At 40.0% G+C, this 22752-nt stretch overlaps 1 protein-coding gene across 2 annotated transcripts in view; it reads left to right on the forward strand.

Moving 5' to 3' along the window:
- Window positions 1-18772, forward strand: part of gpr158a (G protein-coupled receptor 158a) — a 117278-nt gene extending 98506 nt beyond the window's left edge. The window contains exons 6-12 of one of the 2 annotated variants that reach the window (XM_021323462.2): window positions 652-761; window positions 2819-3057; window positions 9048-9186; window positions 11877-11982; window positions 14635-14781; window positions 14881-14964; window positions 15425-18772. In XM_021323462.2, the coding sequence (XP_021179137.2) occupies window positions 652-761; window positions 2819-3057; window positions 9048-9186; window positions 11877-11982; window positions 14635-14781; window positions 14881-14964; window positions 15425-17278 (2679 nt within the window). In that variant the 3' untranslated portion in view covers window positions 17279-18772. The remainder of the gene's footprint in view (window positions 1-651; window positions 762-2818; window positions 3058-9047; window positions 9187-11876; window positions 11983-14634; window positions 14782-14880; window positions 14965-15424) is intronic. The other variant, XM_021323463.2, reaches the window with a different exon arrangement.
- The last annotated feature ends 3980 nt before the right edge of the window (window positions 18773-22752 follow it).

Here is a 22752-nt window from a genome sequence, read left to right on the forward strand (position 1 = left end):
TGAAATTCATTTAATATAAAAATCAACAACAAGTCCACTTTTATTAGTACTATTTAATTTTGCAATGAGTTTACTCGTGTGGCCCTCTTAATCGGCATTTAATCATAAGTCGATTATTTGTTTGCACCCCAGTTGAAAGCAAAATCAAAAAAGGATCACAATAAAATTACTTTGGTGATTTCACTTTTAAAATAATTCCCATTCTTGTAGCTTGTGAGTGTTTTCAACTGGGCAGTACAAGTTTGAATACCTGTGATTTACGGCTGATCCTGCAAAGAGGCTCCGACCCTGTGAAATATTATAGGAGAACACAAAGTGCTGTCCCAGTGGCATCTAGTGGGGGCTGTAAAGCGTATTAATAGTAAGGGTATCAATAATCATGGCCAGTGCTGTGTTAGTCATTAGAACAGAGAAAACAACAAAGCTGCAGCATCTGCCCTCCCTGCATGTTGACCCAACAGGGTTTCATTGTACAGCCCTAAAACGGTTAGCGTTGGTAGTCAGAGAAGCGTAGAAATGAACTGCAATGATAATGCATTGGAACAGCTTGAACAAACATTCAAATAAAATCGCAGCGTCCCGTAAGTGAACTTAATATCCAAACAGCGTGGCTGATATCTGTCTTTTTGTCTGTTTCTTGTCTCCTCTAAGGTCGGGATTCTCTACTTCCACCCGAGCGTTTTCCGCTGCATCCTGCTGCGTTGGGTTCGACTGCTGGGCTTCGCCACCGTCTACGGGACGCTCACTCTTAAGCTGTACAGGTATGCTCCATTATTCACTTCCTGGAATCAACCTTCAGGACCGCATTAGCATTCTCCAGAGCAATTAAGTCAGGGGTGCCCAAAGTGTGGCCCGGGGGCCATTTGTAGCCCCTGTGCTGATTTTGTGTGGCCCTCCAACTACATTTCAAGAGAGATTTGGCCGATCAGCGCTGGTGGCATTTTGCAGATGGAAACTGTTTCATTTTAATTAGGGTAAATTTATTATAGACAAGTGAAAATCTTACATTTGAATGCTGAATTGCATGTTCAACACAAAACATTTGTCTTTTATTAAGCACACTTTTTACGTTTGCTTTAATTTCATCGTAAATAAGGCGACTTTTACTCAAATGCAGACTTTGAAGCATCAAAATCTGAGTGGAATTCATTTATAAAATAGGCTAAATATATTTAATATCTTTTCTTAAAATGATCATACTTTGTTGGGCAGAGAAAAGTGTTTTTGGTTAGGTTATTTATTCAATTAAATCATTTTTTTGGCCCTCGGGTGCCTTCGTTTTAACAAATTTGGCCCAATAGGCGAAAAGTTTGGACACCACTGAATTAAGTAGACCCTTACGTTTTAAATTCTGCTAAAAGCAAGAGTCGAGAGGTTGTGCCACTTCATCACGGTGCAGTCCCTGCCAAGTTAAAATACTTAAGAAAACCCGGGATGCTCTGGCCCCGGTTAACCTCCCTATACCACGGAGGGCTTAGAGACAAATGTGCGAAAGGCAGAAGAAGAGAAACGACTGTTGGCAACAAGCGGCGTTATCCAACAGCGATTGCCCGTATTTAAAGGGGGGGGAACCTGAAATCGGACAGGTGTGTGGGCCCTTTCTGTCTTTGACATATGAATCTGTCAAAAGTGGAGATGGAGATTAAGAGGACGAGGGTAAGCGATGCCTTATAAGTGGACATTAACGTACTGCGCAGATCAATTTTTGATGGGGGGCTCATTAGTGGTCGAGTGCTGTGGAAATTACATCAGTGTTGCTTTGAAGGGCAGAGCCTAAGAATAGCAGGTTGGCCATGGGTTTTAATGTCGCTTACACAATCATTTGTTTGTACCTAGATACCCTTTTTTATTTGCAGAAAACCAACGAGCTATTGGGTAAATTTTGCTTCTGGGCACTGCTAAAAAGAGAACTTAAAGTAAGTAACATTTTCTTGAAATGAATGCATTTGTTCTCGATTTGAGCAGTTAAATAAGATCATCTGTCAAAGGAACGAGTGCTTTTACCGCTAAAACAAGATAATTAGATATACTGCACTTGAAATAAGATGCTATAGAGTACTTTTTCCTATTTTAAGTGCAAAAATCTTATTCCATTTGCAGATAATCTTATTTACCTGCTCAAATAAAGGGCAACTACATTTCAAGAAAATAACTATTCACTTTTAGCTCCCTTTGTGCTGTGGAAGCAGTTATGTACAAAATTGTGAAGTATTACAGCTTTTTTTTAATTATTATTTTAAAATACTTCTGTTAGTCTATAAATCCCTAAATGGCTTAGCACCTAAATACATCACAGACTTGTTATCAGTGTATCAACCCTCCAGACCACTAAGGTCTTCTGGCTCCAGCCTACTCTGCATATCTAGAACCAGAACTAAACACGGAGAAGCAGCATTTAGTTCCTATGCTCCACTTATCTGGAACAAACTTCCAGAAAACTGTAAAAGTGCTGAAAGCCTGAGTTCTTATAAATCAAGATTAAAAACACATTTGTTTAAAATTGCCTTTGACTGTTCAAGTTAAACTGTACTACTGCTTTTAATGTTCTTCTTTGTTTCTACATTCTATTCCTACTTGCTTTTATTTTGCTATATTTTAACCATGTAAAGCACTTTGCGTTGTCTTTGTACTGAGTTGTGCTATATAAATAAATTTGCCTTGCCTTCTTACAAATCAGTACAGGCGGCTAGAAATAATGAATCAAGTCAGGCCAGAAGAAAGAACAACAAAAAAATCCTGTAAACTTTTCACGAAGTGCTAGATGAAACACAGTAAAATGGACATATTGGCCTGACGCATGGAGCCTGTTCCTCCGCAGGGTGCTGAAGGTTTTCCTGTCCCGCACCGCCCAGAGGATCCCCTATATGACCAGCTGGCGAGTGCTGCGCCTGCTGGCCATCATCCTGCTCATCGTCTGCTGGTTCCTGGTCGCGTGGACATCTGCCGTCTGTCAGAACCCAGACAGGAAGTTGGCGCTCATCGACGTGGGCTACACGCCCGACGGGAGTCAGTTTGGCATGTGCCTCCTGGATCGCTGGGACTACATGATGGCCGTCGGTAAGCCTGGAGAGCGCCCTGCGCCTCGGCGGGGTTCGTGATGGGGTCGGTTTGGGTGTGTGTGCCAACTACTGAGAGGAAACATGAGGCATCTGAGTGATATGTGGCACTAAGAATGGAAAAAAGTTTACCCGACTGCATTCGGCGGTCAGATTTTTTTGGCACATTGATGAGTAATGGCGATATTTACAGGGTTATGGCCCGATTACAGATTTATTCTGATCTTGTTTTGACACTTAAATGTTTCATCAAGCAAATTTTAATTTCAAAGATAACCTGAGTAAACACTGAAAGCAGTTTTCAGATGATGATTTTTATTTAGTGGAAAAAAAGCTGCCCTAGCCAACTTAGCCTAATGTTAAAAAAACCAACTGCTTCCTAAATATTTTTTTCGTGTGTGTGTGTGTTTTAATGCCGAAAAGAACCCAACAGATTTTCCTTTCACAAGCGGACCCTTACCGCATTCGCCATAGTTCTCCGCTTGATTTATACATGCAAGAAATATAACAAAGCTTTATTGAACATTTCGAGTAACAATTACACTTGTCACTACTTCCTCAAACATGGCGCTGCTGTGTTATGTCTTTTTTCTGACATCTGCGTAAGGTGAGTTGCTTTGCGGGTCTTGAGCCGTTCGGACAGAAGTCTGATAGCAGTCACATTTAACTAGCAGTATGAACAACCACGCACAATAAAATAAATAAAAATCTGGTTTTAGCAAAAAATTGTAAATGAGCATCAACACTTGCTGTGTGAATGTAGCCTTTGACTTTATGAACTTCCCCATCATTTATTTTTGGCCCAGCCTTTGTCTAATTGCTAAATTTTGAACTCTGATACGTCTCTTGACTGTTTGATGTTTTCTCCATTTGTATTTAATTGCTGTCACTGTTGTTCATAATGAGCCCCAAACCCTTAGAAAATGACTTTGTCAGCCTTTCCAGGCCGATAGGCATCTAATGATGACTAATCTTTTCTGCAAATTCTTTAGCTCGAGGCATGATGTATTGCTTTTTTAGATCTTTTACCCATAACTCCACATCCTCAGCTCCTGTACGTCTCCGCTCCGTTCCAGACCGCTTCTACTATCTGCGGTTACTCCATTTATGTCCGCCCCAAAGTTTCTTGGAGCCCGAGGAGAGCATTCCAGATCATCGTCATTACAAGCAGAATGCAAATCTATTTGGGGTGGATTACCACATTTCAAATTAAATGTTGAAATGACTAATCAGCTTCTTTATTTGGTGAAAAAAAAGAGTGGTTTGCATCCGGAATGGGGCAGAAAATTTAACTTTTTCCAAATTTTAACGGTGAGCGATAGAGAGCGGGTCCGCTGACGGTGACATTCAGAGAAGTCATGTAGAATCAGGAACTGTTCTCGTTAATTAAAACAACAACGTAGTTTCTCCGTTAGTCGGACGTGAACAGAACGGAGCGGTCGCGGAGGATGTGGAGTCTCGGGGTTAGCCTAATTCATCTCGCCAGACAGGCTCTATTGAAGAGATTCTAAAAATTCGGCAGTAACTGCTCATGGCCTTGGATAGTGAGATTGTACTCAGGTGTCCAAAAAATTACCCAGACTGGGTGGGGGTCTGACTGCAGTCTGGAGCTGATTGTTAATATGAGCTGGTTTAATCACAGGTTTTGAGACTTGTGTAACATTTGTTATTATTGCGTTATTTTTTATCTTGTATGTGGAGGAAGAAAAAGAAAAACTGACCCTAAAAAATCGACAGCACCTATCGGGTATCGGTTAGCCAGATGTCAAAATAATCAGCATCAGCCTTAAAAAAAAGTGCATCGATTGATCTCTGTTCAGAATGTCTTTGTTTGATAAAATTATTATTTATAATCCAAAAAATGTAAGTGTGACAAAAAGCAAAAATGTAAAAAAAAAGTACAAATGCACATTGTGTGTTCTTTTTGTGTCCCCGATTAGTGAATTTTATATAAAGATGCCCAATAATAATAATAATAATAATAATAATAATAATAATAATAATAATAATAGTCATACTACTACTACTACTACTACTACTACTAATACTAATAATAATAATAGTAATAATACTAATAAGAGTAATACTACTACTGCTACTGCTACTACTACTACTACTACTACTACTACTACTACTACTACTACTACTACTACTAATAATAATAATAATAATAATAATAATAATAATAATAGTAATAATAATAATAATAATAATAATAATAATAATAGTCACAATAATAATAATAATAACAATAATAATAATAATAATAATAATAATAATAATAATAATAATAGTCATAATAATGATAATAGTAATGGTAATACTAATAATAGTAATAATAATAATAATAATAGTAATAAATGTTATGATGATGATGATAGTAGTAGTAGTAGTAGTAGTAGTAGTAGTAGTAGTAACAATAATAATAATAATAATAATAATAATAATAATAGTAATAAATGTTATGATGATGATGATAGTAGTAGTAGTAGTAGTAGTAGTAGTAGTAACAATAATAATAATAATAATAATAATAATAATAATAATAATAATAATAGTAATACATGTGATGATGATGATGATGATGATAATGATGATGATAATAATGATGATGATACTAATAATAGTAGTAGTAGTAATAGTAGTAGTAGTAGTAGTAGTAATAATTGTAGTAAATACAATGTGTTCAGGAGAGAACGATGTTTTCTTGCTCCACGCTGATGCAACTTATTTTCCGCTGCTCTGATTGAGGGGAGGAGAGCAGAGGAAGTCAGCTGAGAAATCAAGTGCGCTCCTCTGTTGCCTCCTGTCTGCTTCATGCCTGCTAGCCAAGTCTTTATGAGAGAGAAAAGTAGCTCCTAATAAACAGATGGGCGACAAGCAGAGGCCCCACGCTGTGCTACTGTATGCCTAGCATGCAGTCTCATTCTGTTCATTAGGCGGTAAAAATAGGAAATGCAAGTCAGCTCCGTCTCTGCCTGAGCGCCGGTCGAAATTCAGACACGCTGGGAAGCAATAAATCTTTCAGATTTTGAGGAAATACACCTGCTTTGGCTCGCAGTCAGAGCTCTAATTCTGCTGCAGTGTTTAATTCTCTGCTTTGCTCTAAAAACAATACTATAAGTTTAGGGCAGCCTACAGCAAATTGAGCCTCAGGCCTACGGACATAGTGTAAAACTGCATTTTCAGCACAGCTATTTTTTTTCCCACCGCAAATATTAAATACACAGAATATTGCTGACCAATCAGAAGCAGTTATACTTTAGTGTTTTGGCATTATGAATAACTCAGACATGCTCAGCGAAATGGATACCACCAAGAAACCGAACCACTCCACAGTCTTTATTAATTCTCAGTTTGCTTTTAAATACAGATACACATAAAAAAAGAGATATAAAACATAATCTACATTTTCACTTCTCTTCAAATGAACTCGGTCTCATTCCAGCCATATGAATGGTATTTGAAATAATTGCATACATCTGCATAGAGTCCAGCCATAGATAAAGACATGTACCAATTCGCTGATTTAAAAAATGACTTTTAAAAATAAACCCACCTGAGTCCAAACATGTGATGCCTGCTGACTCTGTTCACATCAAAAATGAATTGAAAAATATAATTTTAAGAAAATAGCTTATCTGGTTATAGCCTTAGTTAAGCAGCATTCAATAGATGAAATTAGATGTAAAACATTACAATCAGAATTTGTTCTTTAATGTATTGTAACAGTGCTGCCTCTCTCTTACGCCACCTTTACACTCGATGAACGACAGTGATGAGATTATATAAATAAATAAATAAATCAAGCAAGAAACTGGATGTTCTTTTCAGGGTCCAGTGATGCAGTTTGCTCACATCTAAATGAGGCATTGTGTATGTTTTAGTGGAAAGTTGGCCCTTATTAATATGTATAATCATTTAGATATATATATATTATAAAATATCAATGTGTGTATATATATATATATATATATATATATATATATATATATATATATATATATATATATATATATATATATATATATATATATATATATATATATTAGGGCTGGGCAACGATTAAAATATTTAATCGCGATTAATCGCACTGATTAATCGCGATTAATCGCGATTAATCGCATTGTATTTACAAACTCCAAGAATGAATTCAAAAGTAGTGTAAAGAGCACTTTTATTTTAATGTTCTGCTGCCATATGAACAAAAGTGTTGTAACATTTGTAGCACTTATCAGTAACACATATTTAGTGTAAAGCTCAACTTAAACATGTAAAACAAAAAATAGCAATAATAATAAATTAAAGCTTATTGCCACTGACAGGGAATTCTCTTTATGGGGAAAAAATCTACCAAAAACAGGCAATTTCTGAGGTAACAGCAGGGAGCAGCATAACCATTTTATGTTCAATACCAAAGTTTAACTTGGCAGTGGTTACAACTAACTTGTTTCTGTCATATTCGATGCTGGAAGAACTTTAAACTGAAATGCTTCCTAACTCTATATCTGCGTTTATTTGACGTTGACACGCGTTTTTTTGTTGTTGGCTTCTCGCGTGCATATAGTGAATGGCAGGGGGAAACAGGCAAAAATACATGGATACTTTGAAACGAGAAGCGACTTCACCGACGGCGTCGATGCAGACCCCCCCGCTCCGCTCCGCACAAAACTTGTTCCGGCCGCCAACTCACCGCCTCGCCTCGCCTAAGCTCGCTCGCGGTACCTGCGGGAAACACCGCCTTCCGCATGTCAGCTGTGTTTTTTTCCGGCCAGCACCTTTCTTCCTCTTTGAATCTGAGGCTGGGCTGACAGCGAGGTTATTGGCGCATTATCGCCACCTACTGTTCTGATTCAAACCCCTACACCGCAGCAACAGACCTTCACAAAATAGAAGCATGTGAGCAACATGCGTTAATGCGCGTTAAAGAAAATATCGCCGTTAATAGTCTAATGAGTTAACGCGAAATTAACGCGTTAACTTGCCCAGCCCTAATATATATATATATATATATATATAAACCAATTTAAAAACAACCCTTGAATGGAAGCTAATTTAATGGTTTAACCACATCTAACCACTGAATTACCCACTTCCTACAGAAAGGACTAAACCAAGCTGGCTGTTGCTGATGCTTTGCCACCCAGGTGGTTCAGCTCCACAGTTCACGTCACACCAGGTTGTTTACCACAGTGGCGCTTCGGTATCTTAGAAACATTTCAACCGAGCAGCAGCCGAGGTACTCTGGAGATCCATCCGTCGTCGTGAGAATACAACCACAGCTGCAGCAAAAAAGTTTGAGCACAGGTTTTTTTTTCCCTGTGTGTTATCCTTATGTGGAGGAAGTGATTTGAATTGGGAAGGTTTCCGGTTGTTGTAGCTTTATATATATATATATATATGTATATGTATATGTGTGTGTGTGTGTATATGTGTATGTATATTAGTGTGTGTGTATACACATCCGTGTTTCTGTTTATACAGTTGATATAGGTCCATCTACAGCTCCATCCAGGGAAAGAGACGTGCATAACTTCATAGGTACATAGAAGCAGTTGTTCAGAGATAGTTTCTCTGGAAAAACTATGCACAGAGTTCATGGCGACAACTGCTCCATCAATGGTTATCTTGTGGTTAAAAAAAATAGCTAAACCTAAAAGCGAGAAGTACTTTCAGCAGAAAATAAAATAAATAAATAGGACATAGTTATGGATGCAAAATCTCCATCAGTGATTTCCTCCAGTAAAGAGACACAGATGGAGACATGCATGTTGGGCTTTCAGTACTTTCTATAAGAAAATGAAGGAGTACACCAAGTTAATGGTAGCACTGTTTAAATCAAGTATTTCTCCTGGACAGAGACAGATAAACGGTCTTTAGGTATGCTTTACATGAAAAAGGGAGACAATATACGTGTGTGATGAGTTAGCATGATGTCAGCATGATGACGGCGCTTACCACCATTTTTCTTCCTTGCTTTGCTTTTTACAGCTGAATTCCTCTTCCTGCTGTGGGGCGTGTACCTTTGTTACGCCGTGAGGACCGTGCCGTCGGCTTTCCACGAGCCTCGATACATGGCCATCGCTCTTCACAACGAGCTTGTGCTGTCAGCTGTTTTCCACGTCATCAGGTAATCCAGTCTTCTGGCTCCCTCGGTTCACGCACATACGGAGCTGAAACTAGACGGTTGCCTACTCTGTAATTAAAGACACTTAAATTGGGAGGAACGATCCCTAAGATTATATCATAAACCTTTTATGCTTTACATCACTTATTTATGTATTTTATGAATTTCTCCAGCGGTTTTTCCACTCTTATTAATTTGCTGCTAAACAATTCTGAAAGCCCGAGATGATTAGCGATGGCTGTATAAGGATATGACTAATTAGTTACTAAATTAACAACATTCCAATTAAATAGAGGCACCTGTGGGTGTATTATAAGGCAACACCTCTAAAACACTGCTCCTCTCTGTGTCCTCATGGAAAAACTAAAAGTCGGCCAAGATATCAGGAAGAGGACTGTGGTTCGTCTCTAGGTATAATTTGGATGTACCGTGTTCATCTGTTTTTAGCAAGTTTATGTTAGCATGATAGGTTCTGCGTCCCAGAGACGAACGCGTTTCTGTATGAAATGTGAGAATCCACCTCAGGACAAAAGGAAAGGCCCTTATGAAGATGCTGTGTAAAGATAGGAAGAGAGGATCATTATGCAGAGGGAACCTGTGAACTGACAGGGCCTGAAATGCCACTCAGTGTGGATGAAGCCATCCCTCCAGCTGCATGAAAAGACCGACTAATGTTTGCATCCTGGGGACAATGAGCTATGAGTTTAATTCTGGTGCTAAATTATTTACAAAGTGGCTCATGAGCAACAAAGTCAGCAGTTTGGATCTCAGTACCATAGAAAAAATGGCTGACAGGGCTGGAAAGGTTTGTTTAAGCAAGGAACGGGACAAAATCAATGTTAATTATTGTGACTGGATTGTCAAAGGATGCGCAACATGTTTGAACCAATTATTTAATTGCATTTTAAAGACCCTAAGAGAGTAAATAGTTAATGTTTATCTAATATAAATACTTCTGGCAATTCCAACTTAAATCAGGAAAGTTTAATTTGATTTATATAGAGTACGTTTACTATTTTGTAAATCACGGAAGTTTAAAGGAGGAAGTGGTGTAAATATTGATAACATTGTTTCTCCTCGGATCGCGGTGTTTAGCACATAGCCTGTAGAGTTCAGTTTTAGTCTCATCTGACCAGTCCACCACACGCCTTTCTGCAGACTGCAAATGTCAGCAATGGCTTTCTTCTTTCTACTCTTCCACCAAGGCTCTTATTGTAGAGTCCACAATGAGTGGCTGTCCCGTGGACACCCGAGGTTTGGATCGGGTGTCCACGAATCTGGAACGAATCTGAAAGCCATGGCTGACTTTCCTTACGCGTCGCAGCTATGGGCCACGTTGGGTTGGTTGTTCACATTAAAATCATAAAGCATAATTTGCAAGGCGTTTATTATATTAAACAACGGCGACGCCTCATCCTTTCCTCGCGAAGTTCCTCCACTATGCCTGTCAAGTCCTGACACAGAGATGCTTTCCACGGGCTGACATCACCGCCGCTATTCTTAGCCCCTAACTGAGAGATCAGCCCCATCACATTACTTACTAATGAAGAGCGCCACCGTGATTTATTTCCTGCGACGGCGTTAAAGGTGAAACGTTTGGCAGCCATATTTTATCTCTGTATGAACACTCGCTGCTCTGGAATCTGTCGCTCTGCTTCATGGTTTTGACGAGGTTGTGAATTTTGTGTTCCGTGTATTCGGCGAGTGCTTTCTTGTTTCGAGGCGGCTCTTTGCGGGAAGCGTCCAGACGACACCCGTAATGAACTAGACCGTTTTCTGGTGAGACGAACGCATTGTGAATGGCGGCCATCTGGGGCCGCAGCCCACTCTGATGCATCCGCTCGTGTTCGTCTCACCGAGCGGCTGCTCGATCCCACGGCGGCCAGTTAAAGCTTAGGCTTCTGTGTGGGTCTGCGTTATTCATCGGGGGCCTCACTCAGGTTTAGGGGGGGAAGAAAGAAAATGAGTGGGAATGAAATGACTTTAACTCCTTTGGGTGAGTGATGGAGAATCAGGACAACACGCCAAGACTATTAAATCCTCATCTGCACAAAAACTCATAACCAAACATGAAGGAGGAGAGACTTCAAAGCTTTCGGGCCATTTCGCACGCTGAACCTTTGCCTCCATTCATGCCTTTGAGCTATTACCGCAGTAACTGTGCATTAATTACCCATTTGCCGTCTTTAATGGGACTGCTATATGACATTTGATTGCTCTGTGGCTCTCCGCTGCTCGAATTAGCTTCAGAGAGGACATGCCTCCAAATCATCAGCACACACTGGGCTCAAATCCCGATAGTTCGCTCGAAATAAAAGGGCCGGAGTTACGCCTCACGCCGCTGTTGTTTCAACCTCCAATTATCTCGTTTCCTGCCGACTGCTGCGCCACAGCCGACTATTGCTGTCTGATGTAAAAATAGACCAAAATCACGTGATCAGATTAAGGTCGCTTCTCTTTTCTTTTCCGCAAAGCCTTGTGAAAGATTGGAGGAAAATATTCTGTCCCAGCTGCCAAAGCGATCACCCGAGTGGAACGATACATGAAACAGTGGGACTGACATGTAGGCTGTCTACTCTCTCCTGGTGGTCTCTCTTTTAAGAGGTTTAGAGCAGACACAGCAAGGTGCATGGAGAGTCCTAGACTAAGTTTCTTGCAACGTTTGTCTTCTCATGTGTACGTTTACTTCACAGGTTCACGCTCGCTCATGAACTCCACCCAGACTGGACGCTGCTGCTGTTCTTCACCCACACCCACCTGACCGTGACCGTCACTTTGGGCCTGCTGCTCGTTCCGAAGGTGGGCATAACAGTGTTTTTAAGCATCGTCTGCAATACCTTGAACAACAGTTTTATTAGGGTTTTTATATAACACAAAGTAGTGCGTGAATGTGAAGACCATTTTACAAAAACGTGGCATGCATTCAGATGTTTCACAAAATATCTCAAGCTCAGACTGAGTAGAGCTGTCATGTTTGAGTAAGAAAAAAAAAATTGTCCTGGCAACAATTAGGGAAGCAGTGGTTTGAAAGATTTATTGATGATATGCAGGTAAAAGGTCTTCTGAGGAGCAGGGGTACGTGTTAATGTAAGGGTGATAGAAAAGAGAATAATGCTGAGATGAGGAAAGTCCGGCAGGAGGTGAGCGCAGAAAACTCTGAGCAGTAAAAGATCGCTGAAAACAAGAGCAATGTAAGGTAGGCCTGTTTTTACCACGCTGTGAGTAGAAACAATCTGCCATCTGCCTCAGCATCAATGTAAGAGTAATGATACCAGGTGGATAATCGTTGATGTTAAAGGAGACGAGGTGAATCCCCAGGGGTTGACGGGTGGTGGTGGACTGGTTCTGTGTTTCCATTGTTTGAGGAATAGTGTTTAGTGGATAGGTGTAAGGTGCCGTAAGGTGCACAGGCAGGTAAGCACTGGCAGCAGAAAAGTAATGTACCCTTTTTCAGGAAGAAACCTCAAGCAGGACCAAACAAAGTGTGAACGTCCATCTGCCACAACCGACTGGGGGTTTGAAAATCCAGTGCAAATGACACAAAAAGGAGCATGGAAGCACTGATCCAGGAATACTTTCTATGTTACAGGAGGAATAAGTAATAATGACACCTAGTGGTTCAAATCGGAACATTGCATACACAACAGCTTACTGTTACCTCAATGGTCTGTTGCTGCTGTGAAATCTATGGGGTAAGATAACTGTCAATATATATGTATGCGTAGGTGGCTGAATTTGTAAATGTAAGTCAATAAACATGAATACATTTAAGATTTGTATTTGTTCCTTGTTGACATGTGAGATCAGATGTATTCTCACAGGTGTGATGAGACAAGATTAGAGTTACAAAGTTACAACTTTGCAACTACCAACCCCTGATGAAAATGTTATACTCCTTACCAGGCGGTTTCATCTGTAAGCATATAAGTTCTGTTTTCTTTGTCTTTTTCATCTCGTTTAATGGTGGTTGGCGAACAACTTTCAAGTGCATTACTGCCACCAACTAGAACATGTGTAACAGCTTCTTTAGGGATTCGTACTCGTAAATTTGTGATTTGTACTTGTATGTAGAGTTGCAAAGTTGTAACTTGTATTCATAAATTCTAAACTTGCATTCTCACAGATGAAACATCTGATTAAACATCTGATGTCACATGTATGAGACGAAAAAGGAACAAATCTTACATTTATTCACTTTTATTGGCTTAGATTTACAAATTCAGACACCTGCACATGTGTTTTTATTAACAGTTATCTTACCCCATACAAACCCTACTGAATTTTTATTAACACAAGTATATGATGTTGTATTCTGTTCTAGTTCTGGTTAGCTTCTCTTACTGGCTTCCATGTTAGCAGGCTGCTGCTCTTGCCAAAATAAAATACCAAATGCTGCACTCTGTTATGGGAACCCTGTGAACTCTCATATGATTGGCTCAGGAACCAGGAAGTAAACACGGGCTACACGCTTCATAGAAGTATTTCCAAACCGTAACTCTAGGTTTGAAAGGAGAAAAACTTGACAAAGACATTGTTGATGGAGAGGACCGATTGTTTATAGGGAATGATACTTCCATCTCAGGTGAGAAATAAGAATGATTTTGATTAATTTTACAGTAAATTTCTTACTTATTGATCCTTTAATGAAAAGTAAAAAGGTTAATGGCAGCATTTCTTTTAGTGGCTTCATCTAGCAGAGAAACTAATAAATAAAAAATCTCTGAACACACAACGGAAATTATCCAAAACTTTGAGAGACATCAAAAATCCTGGAATACTATTAATGAAGACCAATATTTAAAGATTAAAAAGTCCTGGCTCTGTGGATAGAACATAATTAAAAAATAAGGAGTAACTCATCACATTTTTACAGTACTGTACATGTTCATGTGAAACATTAAATCTCATCACAGCTGTTATTAAGGTTGTATGTGAAAATGCATTCTTATGACATCCCTGAAGAGAGAAGTCTTCTTTTAAAGATGATCAGATAAATAGAATAAAAAAAAGGATCAGACAGCACAGTAGGGCAAAATTTCATCAATACATATTGGCAACAAGGACGTTATTTACTAAGGGTAGTAAAATACCTGCCAAAACAAAATTAACCCCTGGCTGCCTGTGCTTTTGTTTGAAAATCATGAAAGAAAATTTGCTTTTGTTCTCAAACAGGTCTTGCATTAAGCACCTATTGTTCATTTGAACAAAGCACACACAATAAATATACAAAATGTGGGTATCTGCAAAGCTAGATTACGCATAGATGGTTATTACTCCAGCAACCATTATGGCTGCGATGGACTCCATATATGACCATTGGTATGTGCTGAATATGCACCAACAGGCATTAGTGGTACACATACACCACTTTGACTGTGTGATGGTTTGAGACAGGACTTGAAATGTTAAAGATTTATGATTTTTCTAACGAGTTTCATCATTTTCCACCAGTTCTTGTTTGCTGGAACCCAAATGAGAGATGATATAGCCTCTGAGGCCTACGAGGATGAGCTGGACATGGGTCGCTCCGGGTCGTACCTCAACAGCAGCATCACTTCAGCGTGGAGCGAGCACAGTCTGGATCCCGAGGACATTCGGGTAATCGGTTTTTTCATTTGCCTTTCTTGATATTTGCAAAACCTGGCGATGCGTTTAAGTCCTCTACAATTACTGAGCCATGGCAGTTTTTTATTGCAGACACCAGAAGAAATGGGCCATCTCAGTTCTATTAATGGCTGTGGCGTAAGATCTTGCGACAGCCTTTGGGAAAAACGTACTAACGTGAGCAGAGATATCTGTTTGTCTGTTAGAGCTGAAGAAGTCTCTCTTCCAAAAGATTTGGGTGCACTTAGAGTATTTTCTTGAGGAAGTGGTGTTATGATCACATCCAGGTTGCTTGGAAGCATTTGTTGTCTCGGATGAAGATACAGATGGAACCAATCAAGGACCCGAGGCTAGAGGCTGTTTCAGACCTAACACTAAAACACGCTGTTTTCTTATTTGATGATGTCCATAACAGTCCTGTCTTTGCTTTTCTTTCAGCTCGCATGTGATTTTTGAGTAGTGCGTCATTTAGAAGATTTCTGTAGTCATCTGTCATCAAGTTTTACTGCATGTTCTAAGTGGAGTAGATTGTGTGTTTTACTCTAGAATGTGACTCGTACCTACATTTAAATATTCTTTAGCTGCAGCTCAATGAAGCTTCATCACTTTGTATTTGTGTTTTTTTTTTCACTTCTAGGAGGAGCTGAAGAAATTATACTCCCAGCTGGAGATTTACAAAAGAAAAAAGATGCTTGCGAATAACCCTCATCTGCAGAAGAAGCGAAGCTCAAAGAAAGGTCTGGGGCGCTCACTAATGAGGCGCATCACTGAGATTCCCGAATCCGTGCATCGGCAGTGCAGCCGGGAAGAGAAGGAGGTGGGAGATCATGGGAGCAATCGGAACAGCATCTGCATGCTGAAAAAGAACCCCTTGGAACCAAGTCATCAGGTGAAACCAGCCAAGGAAGAGACATTAAAGCACAAGGTCTTCTCTCTAAAGAAGTCCCACAGCAGTTACGACCATGTCCGTGACCAGAATGATGATGCCAGCAGAGCTGAGAAAGAACAGACGGAGATGGCCACAACCGAAGGGTCACTGCTGGATACACTCATGGGCAAAAAACTGGTCAAGAAGACGTCCAGTGAGAATATGAGTGCCCCCAGTGAATCTACAGAGTCTGTTCCGTTAGTCTGCAAGTCAGCTAGTGCCCATAATCTTACTGCCGACAAGAAACCAATTCATCCCAGAGCATCCATGCTACAGAAGTCTCTGAGTGTCATCGCCAGTGCCAAAGAGAAAACCTTGGGCTTGACTGGAAAGACTCAGAGTTCTGAGGACAGCAATAAAAAGACTCAGCCAAAGAGCAAAGACACAAAGGCGAATGCAGAGACAGAGAACGACTGTCAGCCAAAATCAATTATTGGTCAGTCGACTGAGTATAAACCAAGCACAGCCAAAGGTAGGATCATGAAGCAACCGGTGACCAGCAGCCAGCCTACAGTCTGCTCTGATCCAGTCAGGGGAAAAGACCTTTATGATGTCTCAGAAGTGTGTCCCTGGGAGCTGGAAGATCTGCCAACTCCGTCTGAGAACAAGATCCAGAAGCACGTCTCAATTGCACCGAAGGAGACCACAACCATTCATGGAGGCAGCACCAAAGGAAGCAAATCTCACAAGCAGAAGGTTTCTGATCAGTCTCCATCAAGTGGCAGGCACTCAAAGGAGAGTCATAAGACAACCGCTGTGCGAGCTGAGGTATGTCCATGGGAAGACGGAGGTGAGAAACAAGCCAGCCTCTCAGAAGGGTCGAGGCAACCAGTATCTAGTCAGTCAAGGTCAGGCAGGCCTCATTCTGCCGCAGAAAGCTCCAAAACAAAGCGGCCAGACATTTGTCCATGGGACTTTGAAGAGCAGCAAAAGCCGACAGAGTTAGCCAAGTCTCCAGATACAATAAAGCAGAAAAAGCTCTCATCCCCCGTGGATGGTCGAGGGAGAACCCCCATTTCAGACACATCCAAAGGTGTAGCATCTCTGCACCTACCAACAACAAAAGCTGAAATCTGTCCCTGGGACTATGACAGTACTGCCATTTCTCCAAATACTGACAGGACACCTAGTCCAGCCCAGCCACCCAACGCTAAAGAGTCCCCCTCAATAAAGAAAGGTACCCCATTCACCAGGACAGCTGAGAAAGAAAAATCAAAAGATGCTGAGGATGAAAAAAGTTTAACAAAGGGTCAGGACATGAATAAATCTTCAGATAAACGTTTAAGCCAACAGAAATTATCTGAGGTCTGCCCGTGGGATGTAGAGAGTCCACAGGAAGTGCTGCAGGTAGAAAAAAGGAAAAGTGCGAATGTTGGAGCAGCCAAACAAAAGCAGGCTGAAGTTTGTCCATGGGATTTTGAGCTCATGTCAAGTAAGACAAGCACTGACAAAAGTGCTCCTGTAGAAAAGCAGAGCAGTCCAAATTCAAAAGGCGCGGCTGCAAGTTCTGCTAAAACGGCAGACGTTTGCCCTTGGGACTTTGACGAAAGCAAGACGGCATGACACTGAATCTAAATGGACCACTGAAATTATAGTTATCGATGTATAATTTTTCTTTTTTCAATTACAAAGAGTTATATATTACCTTTTACTATTTGTACGGTAACTTGGAAGCAAAGTTAATCCACAAGTTGCCTTCCTTTCTGAGGTTTTGTTCCAGTTTTACATATTTGGAATATGTACAAAACGACAAAACAAAGTCAAGAAGAGCATTCCAGATTACTACAGGGAAATTCCTGGAGATAAATTGTAGACCAATTATGCAACTGTTTCACTTTATGAGCAATGTCGGACATCAGCTTTTGCCATCTTTCTGGTCCTTATTTTTCGTTTGCTGTTTCTTATGTTGTTTGACTTGGATGTGATGACCAATAGCGAATATTTTGTATCGGTTCATACGCAATAATTTCTCCTTGTTGTCACCTGGATGAGATTTGGGTTAAAGTATGAATCAGGAAAAGTCAAAGCCAAAGAATAAGGCAACCATTGCTAAGAGTGATGTTGGTCTGCAACCTGCATTTATTGATTTGATCGATATGACTAAAACCGAAGGAAAATCAGGCTATAGCACTTTAGCAAACATCATAAATTCAGAACTAAGGACAGATTGTCTTTCATGTACATTTTCTTCTCTTGATTTCCAACGCATTGCATATTATATCACAGGCAATCACATATAAAGCATATATATATATTTTTAGATCGATTTAATTGTAGTTCTCTACAGATTAAAATGCTTCCAAGTCTGTAGAGATGTACTATACGTGCCTAACTATTAGCATTGTCTTGTATCAGTCTGAAGGGGAAAAAAAGTGGCTTCTTTGTCTGGATTTTGTGATGGTGATCTATATTAAAAGCATGAAGACCCAGGCGTCGGGTAGGTGGACTTGTTTACTTGTTTGTCAACTGACCAGTTCCGATGTTTTAGCTAGACCCCCCCTCCTCCACCATAATTATTTATTTTCATTTAATAGCTAAAAATGGCTGAAAAGAGCAGGATTTGCCTGAATGTGTCTAAATGGATGTTCGTGCATGTTACCAGAAGGAAAGGAAACAATACAAAGGGATTTAATTTGCACGAGTCGTTGCGTGTCATTTCACCTCTTTGCCATGTCCTGAATTTTCAGCTTTTGTTGGTTTGTTGTTAATTTTTGGGGCCGTCTACTAAGGACTGTACCAACAACATAATTTCATACCCTAGCCAGCCAGACTAACTTTTGTCTCTCTTCGATACGGCTGAAGTTAGTCAGGAACTGCTCACATAGAGGGCTTTTTCTGGGGCGGAGTTAACAGGCACAAAATAAACCAATCAGAGAAACTGCGGACGTGACGTAAAAGAGGCACAATCACACTTCCGCTGTCAACATTTCACAATGTAATTCAGCATGGCGAGCCACGGTCGAGTGGAGACTACGGTGAATATCTTCTGTTTTAATTCTTTTTAAAGCGCACTAGCAAAAGAACGCTCCGTAGCGGCGGCCATCTTGTTTGTTTTGGCTGAGGGATTGTCGGTAGAGGTGGGCGTATCGATCCTAGGATCGATACTATCGATACCAACGCGGGTATGGATATTGAACAATATTCTTTTAACAGGATCGATCCTTTTTATTCTCTCCCGCGCGCGCTGACTGCAGCAGATTCACCAGACCAGTCTCCCCTTCTGTGCCAACACCGGCACTCTGCTAGCTGCTGCTCCCCCTCCCCTCTCGTACATGGCTCAGCGGCGCCAGCCAATCAGCACGCAGGCTCAGCCTGTCCCGCCCACTGTGCTCTCTCAACTCAACATACACAAACAACCGCCGCGCGCGGCGCGCTGCTCCTGTTCAGACACGGAGAGAGAGAGACCGCCAGAGCGCAAAAACTTGAAGAGAGAAATATGTTTAGTAAAAAGCTGGTTAAATTTAGTGGAAACACAACAAACAGAGGAAACAGTGAAAGCGACAGAGGAAACTTATCTGATTGCCCAGACCCACAGACTGACGTCACTGACTGAGGCGCTTCAGTCCTCCGGAGGACATCCAGGTAGATCAGAGCAGCAGTTCATGTTAATTTTCAAAGTAGATATTATCTATCATATGTTACTGGAGCCCACACAGAAAATGTAATTAAGACCTTGAAAGAACCCAGTACATATATCCTATTAAAAAGTGTTATTTAAGATAAGATAACATTAGCTAATCCTTTATTTATCCTACAACGGGGAAAATTATAGGATTAAAGCAACAAGCAGGTGCACACAATACAGACAAAATTACATGAGGATTGAAAGATATGAGGTGGATTAGGAAAAAAACACTGAACATAACATTATTATTATTATTTAATTGTAGTAATAAAATAAAAATCAAATGTTAAAAGTATCGGTATCGGATCGATATCGGCGATACTGCCCCTTGTATTTACTTGGTATCGGATCGATTAAAAATTCCCGGTATCGCCCACCTCTAATTGTCGGGCTCTGCACGTCACTAACACATATAAAGCCCACCGATTGGTCGGTATCAGGAAGGAGGGCTCTATGGGGGCAGTTCCAGACTCAGTTTGCTGCATAGCAAAGTGAAAGCGAAATTGAGTCTGGCTGGCCAGGCTCGACATTTCATACGTTGACCACCCACAATCGGTTGTAATTTGCTATATTTTGCTCAGTCTTCATTAAGAAAATGTTAGCTCCTTTAGCTATTGCAATAAGACTCAAATACAGACATCACATGCCCCAATGGAGACAGTCCTTGTGATAATGCTAACACTGATATTCCAGTGATGATATGCTGTGCAGTCCATATTGAAAAGTCGATGTGTGCTTTTGCTAGCAATCACATTTAGAGTCAGCTGCCCCAAACCAGAATTATAAATGCATTGAGACAGTTTTTTCCAATTCAATACCTATAGCTAGGCTGAGCAAATCGGCCGATACTACTGTTGAGTGAATCGGCCGTATACTTTGCCATGTTTGTGGTGTTTAATTTACCAACCTTATCACCACCCCTGGAAATGTTCACGTTGTGGATGCTGCATGTTGCAGTCTGACTTGTTGGCGTATCAAGTTTGAAATGTTTCCAAATAGCAGACTCGGCTCGGTCCGGTGCTTGCTCCATGTTGCTCTGTGTTTGCTCATCGCTAGCTGCTGTTCGTGCTCTGCTTGATGACGTTACCGGCGTAGCAAACATAGAATTGAAGTGACTAGATCGCTGCAATTGTATTGCTGTGTATGATATTGATGAAAAAAAGAAATGCTGGATCGGCATCATTGATCCAATATTTGATCCAGCTAATTACTTAATATCAGAGCCGATATCAGGTATCGGATCGGTGCATCTCTAATCAGAACCAAAAGGTTTTCCAATAACGATATACAATCCAAAAAAACTACAGCTGAACATTTTTAGGATCTTCTATCTTCATAATTTCTGAACTGCAATGAGAAATAAACTGATACACAAAGGGTAAAGGACATGAAAACAAAATGTATTTTTTTCACGGGCACAAAATGGAAGTAGGAGCCATCGGCAGCAGGATGTCACATTGATCGTTGTCAGTTCGTGGCTGATGTTGGGACATTTTCTACTCACATTGACAATTGATAATTTGAAGTAGTTTTATTTAATCTTACTTCTTTTCTAGTTGAGGTATATCATCAGTAGGTTGGTAAGAGATATTCTGGCTTACCCAGAGTCCACAGGCTCTAAAATCTAATGAGTTAACATGGGCCAAAACAACCAATAGAAATTGGGTGTTTTATACAATCATCAGAAGATGATATACAGTAAAATTAATTATAGTTAACATTTTCATGATTACCCTGTCCATATGTCACCAAAATACCTCCATAAAATGTCATTTAAGATGCTATCCATTGGTACACTGGTAAGAAAGATTTGTTTTCAGGATCAAAATGGAAGTTAGGTTTTGTCTGGAAATCTAGCATGGTTCTTTGTGTTGCACCCAGTGTGTGTTTGTGGATGCAGTCTAATGAATTATACTTGACATTGGGGCATATTTATAACTATCTTTATAACTCATCCAAATGCTTAACCAACAATGGACTGGTTAGGTACGTGGGCTTGTTTACGGGTACAACAAATAAGTATTTTGGGGATGAAATGACTATGCTTGAGTATGAAATGGGAGTATGAATTGGTTAATTTGCTCCAGCTTGATTTATGAAACCAGCACGGATTTTTGTTTTTTTGTTTGTTTGTTTTGAGGTTTTCGCACCTAATGTGTGTTTGTGAATAAATTTCATGAATTCACTGTACAGTTGTGAAGCAGTAATCTGAAAATCAACATAACTCCAGGTCTTGCCCTTTGTTTTTCCACAATCACTGCCTCTATGAATATAATAAATAAAAATGAATAGAACATTCAGTTAAACGGTTCTATCTACAAAAAACTAAGATATATTGAGTGCATTGCAGCTTGGGTTTTATTGGCATTTCAAATTTAGTTAGATAATCAAATATCAGGATTAGATTGTTTGACAAAAAAAGTCACAATATCTGACCACATCCCTGCATGCCCACTTTCTTTATATTTAGTGTTCATTGTTAAACTTAGAAAAAAAAACAAGATTTAAGTTCAACCCAAAGAGGACCAAGCTATTTTGTTATTATTTGTAAAAATGGGGCTAGACATTTCTGACAAAACCCAAAACAGTTTGTATAAGCTAGCAGTCATGTCTCTTTAAAAGTTGTGATCATAACTTTTTGAGATTATCCTTGGATTGATTCCTACAGTCTTATGAAGATATGTATACAAAGGGTTATAAACTCTGTTTATTAACACTCCTCTGGTACTTTTTTAGGCGCAGCAACATTTTACATGGAGTTAAGTACAAATACGGCGTAAATAAAACGTTACTGAACGCAGGCCCTGAAAATGCTAGGCACTTCTTCTGGCCGTCACCACTAGGGGGCAACAGTTGTAGCGCGTGTTTTTTGTCTGATGCTGTTTGCCTTTTGGTGTCAGACATTATTTTCTTCGACACAACACCTGAAGTTTACTCAAAATAGTAGAAAGAAATTGAGACAGACTAGGAAACACTGTTCAGGTTTTAGGTCCAGTTACCAATGGTGGGCACACACTATGTATGCCACTACATCACCACTTCTAAGAGTCCCTGTTTACTGGTCTGGTGCAGAGTTTTGAAAAATCTCCACTTTGATGAGGGTTTTTTTTTTTCCTTCTTACTAAGATTGCAGTTTGCCTGCAGACAGGAAGTGCAAACACATCAGAAAACTTTTATCATGAAAGATTTACCAGGTTTCTTTGTGTGGAAAGTATTGCCTACGTAGAGAAGATAATTCCAAGTTATATCTAAAATAGTAGTTTGATAACTACTGAGTGTTTGCATTCATGTGGACCAATGTATTAGTGTAGCATTTAGAGTACATTATTGTGATGATTGTTCAATATTGTCACTGACTGTAACTAGCAAAACTGCTTTAAAATTCCTTCAAAACATTGTAAGGTTTGTACAA

The sequence above is a fragment of the Fundulus heteroclitus genome, chromosome 21, assembly GCF_011125445.2.
Source record: "Fundulus heteroclitus isolate FHET01 chromosome 21, MU-UCD_Fhet_4.1, whole genome shotgun sequence".
NCBI lineage: Eukaryota > Metazoa > Chordata > Actinopteri > Cyprinodontiformes > Fundulidae > Fundulus > Fundulus heteroclitus.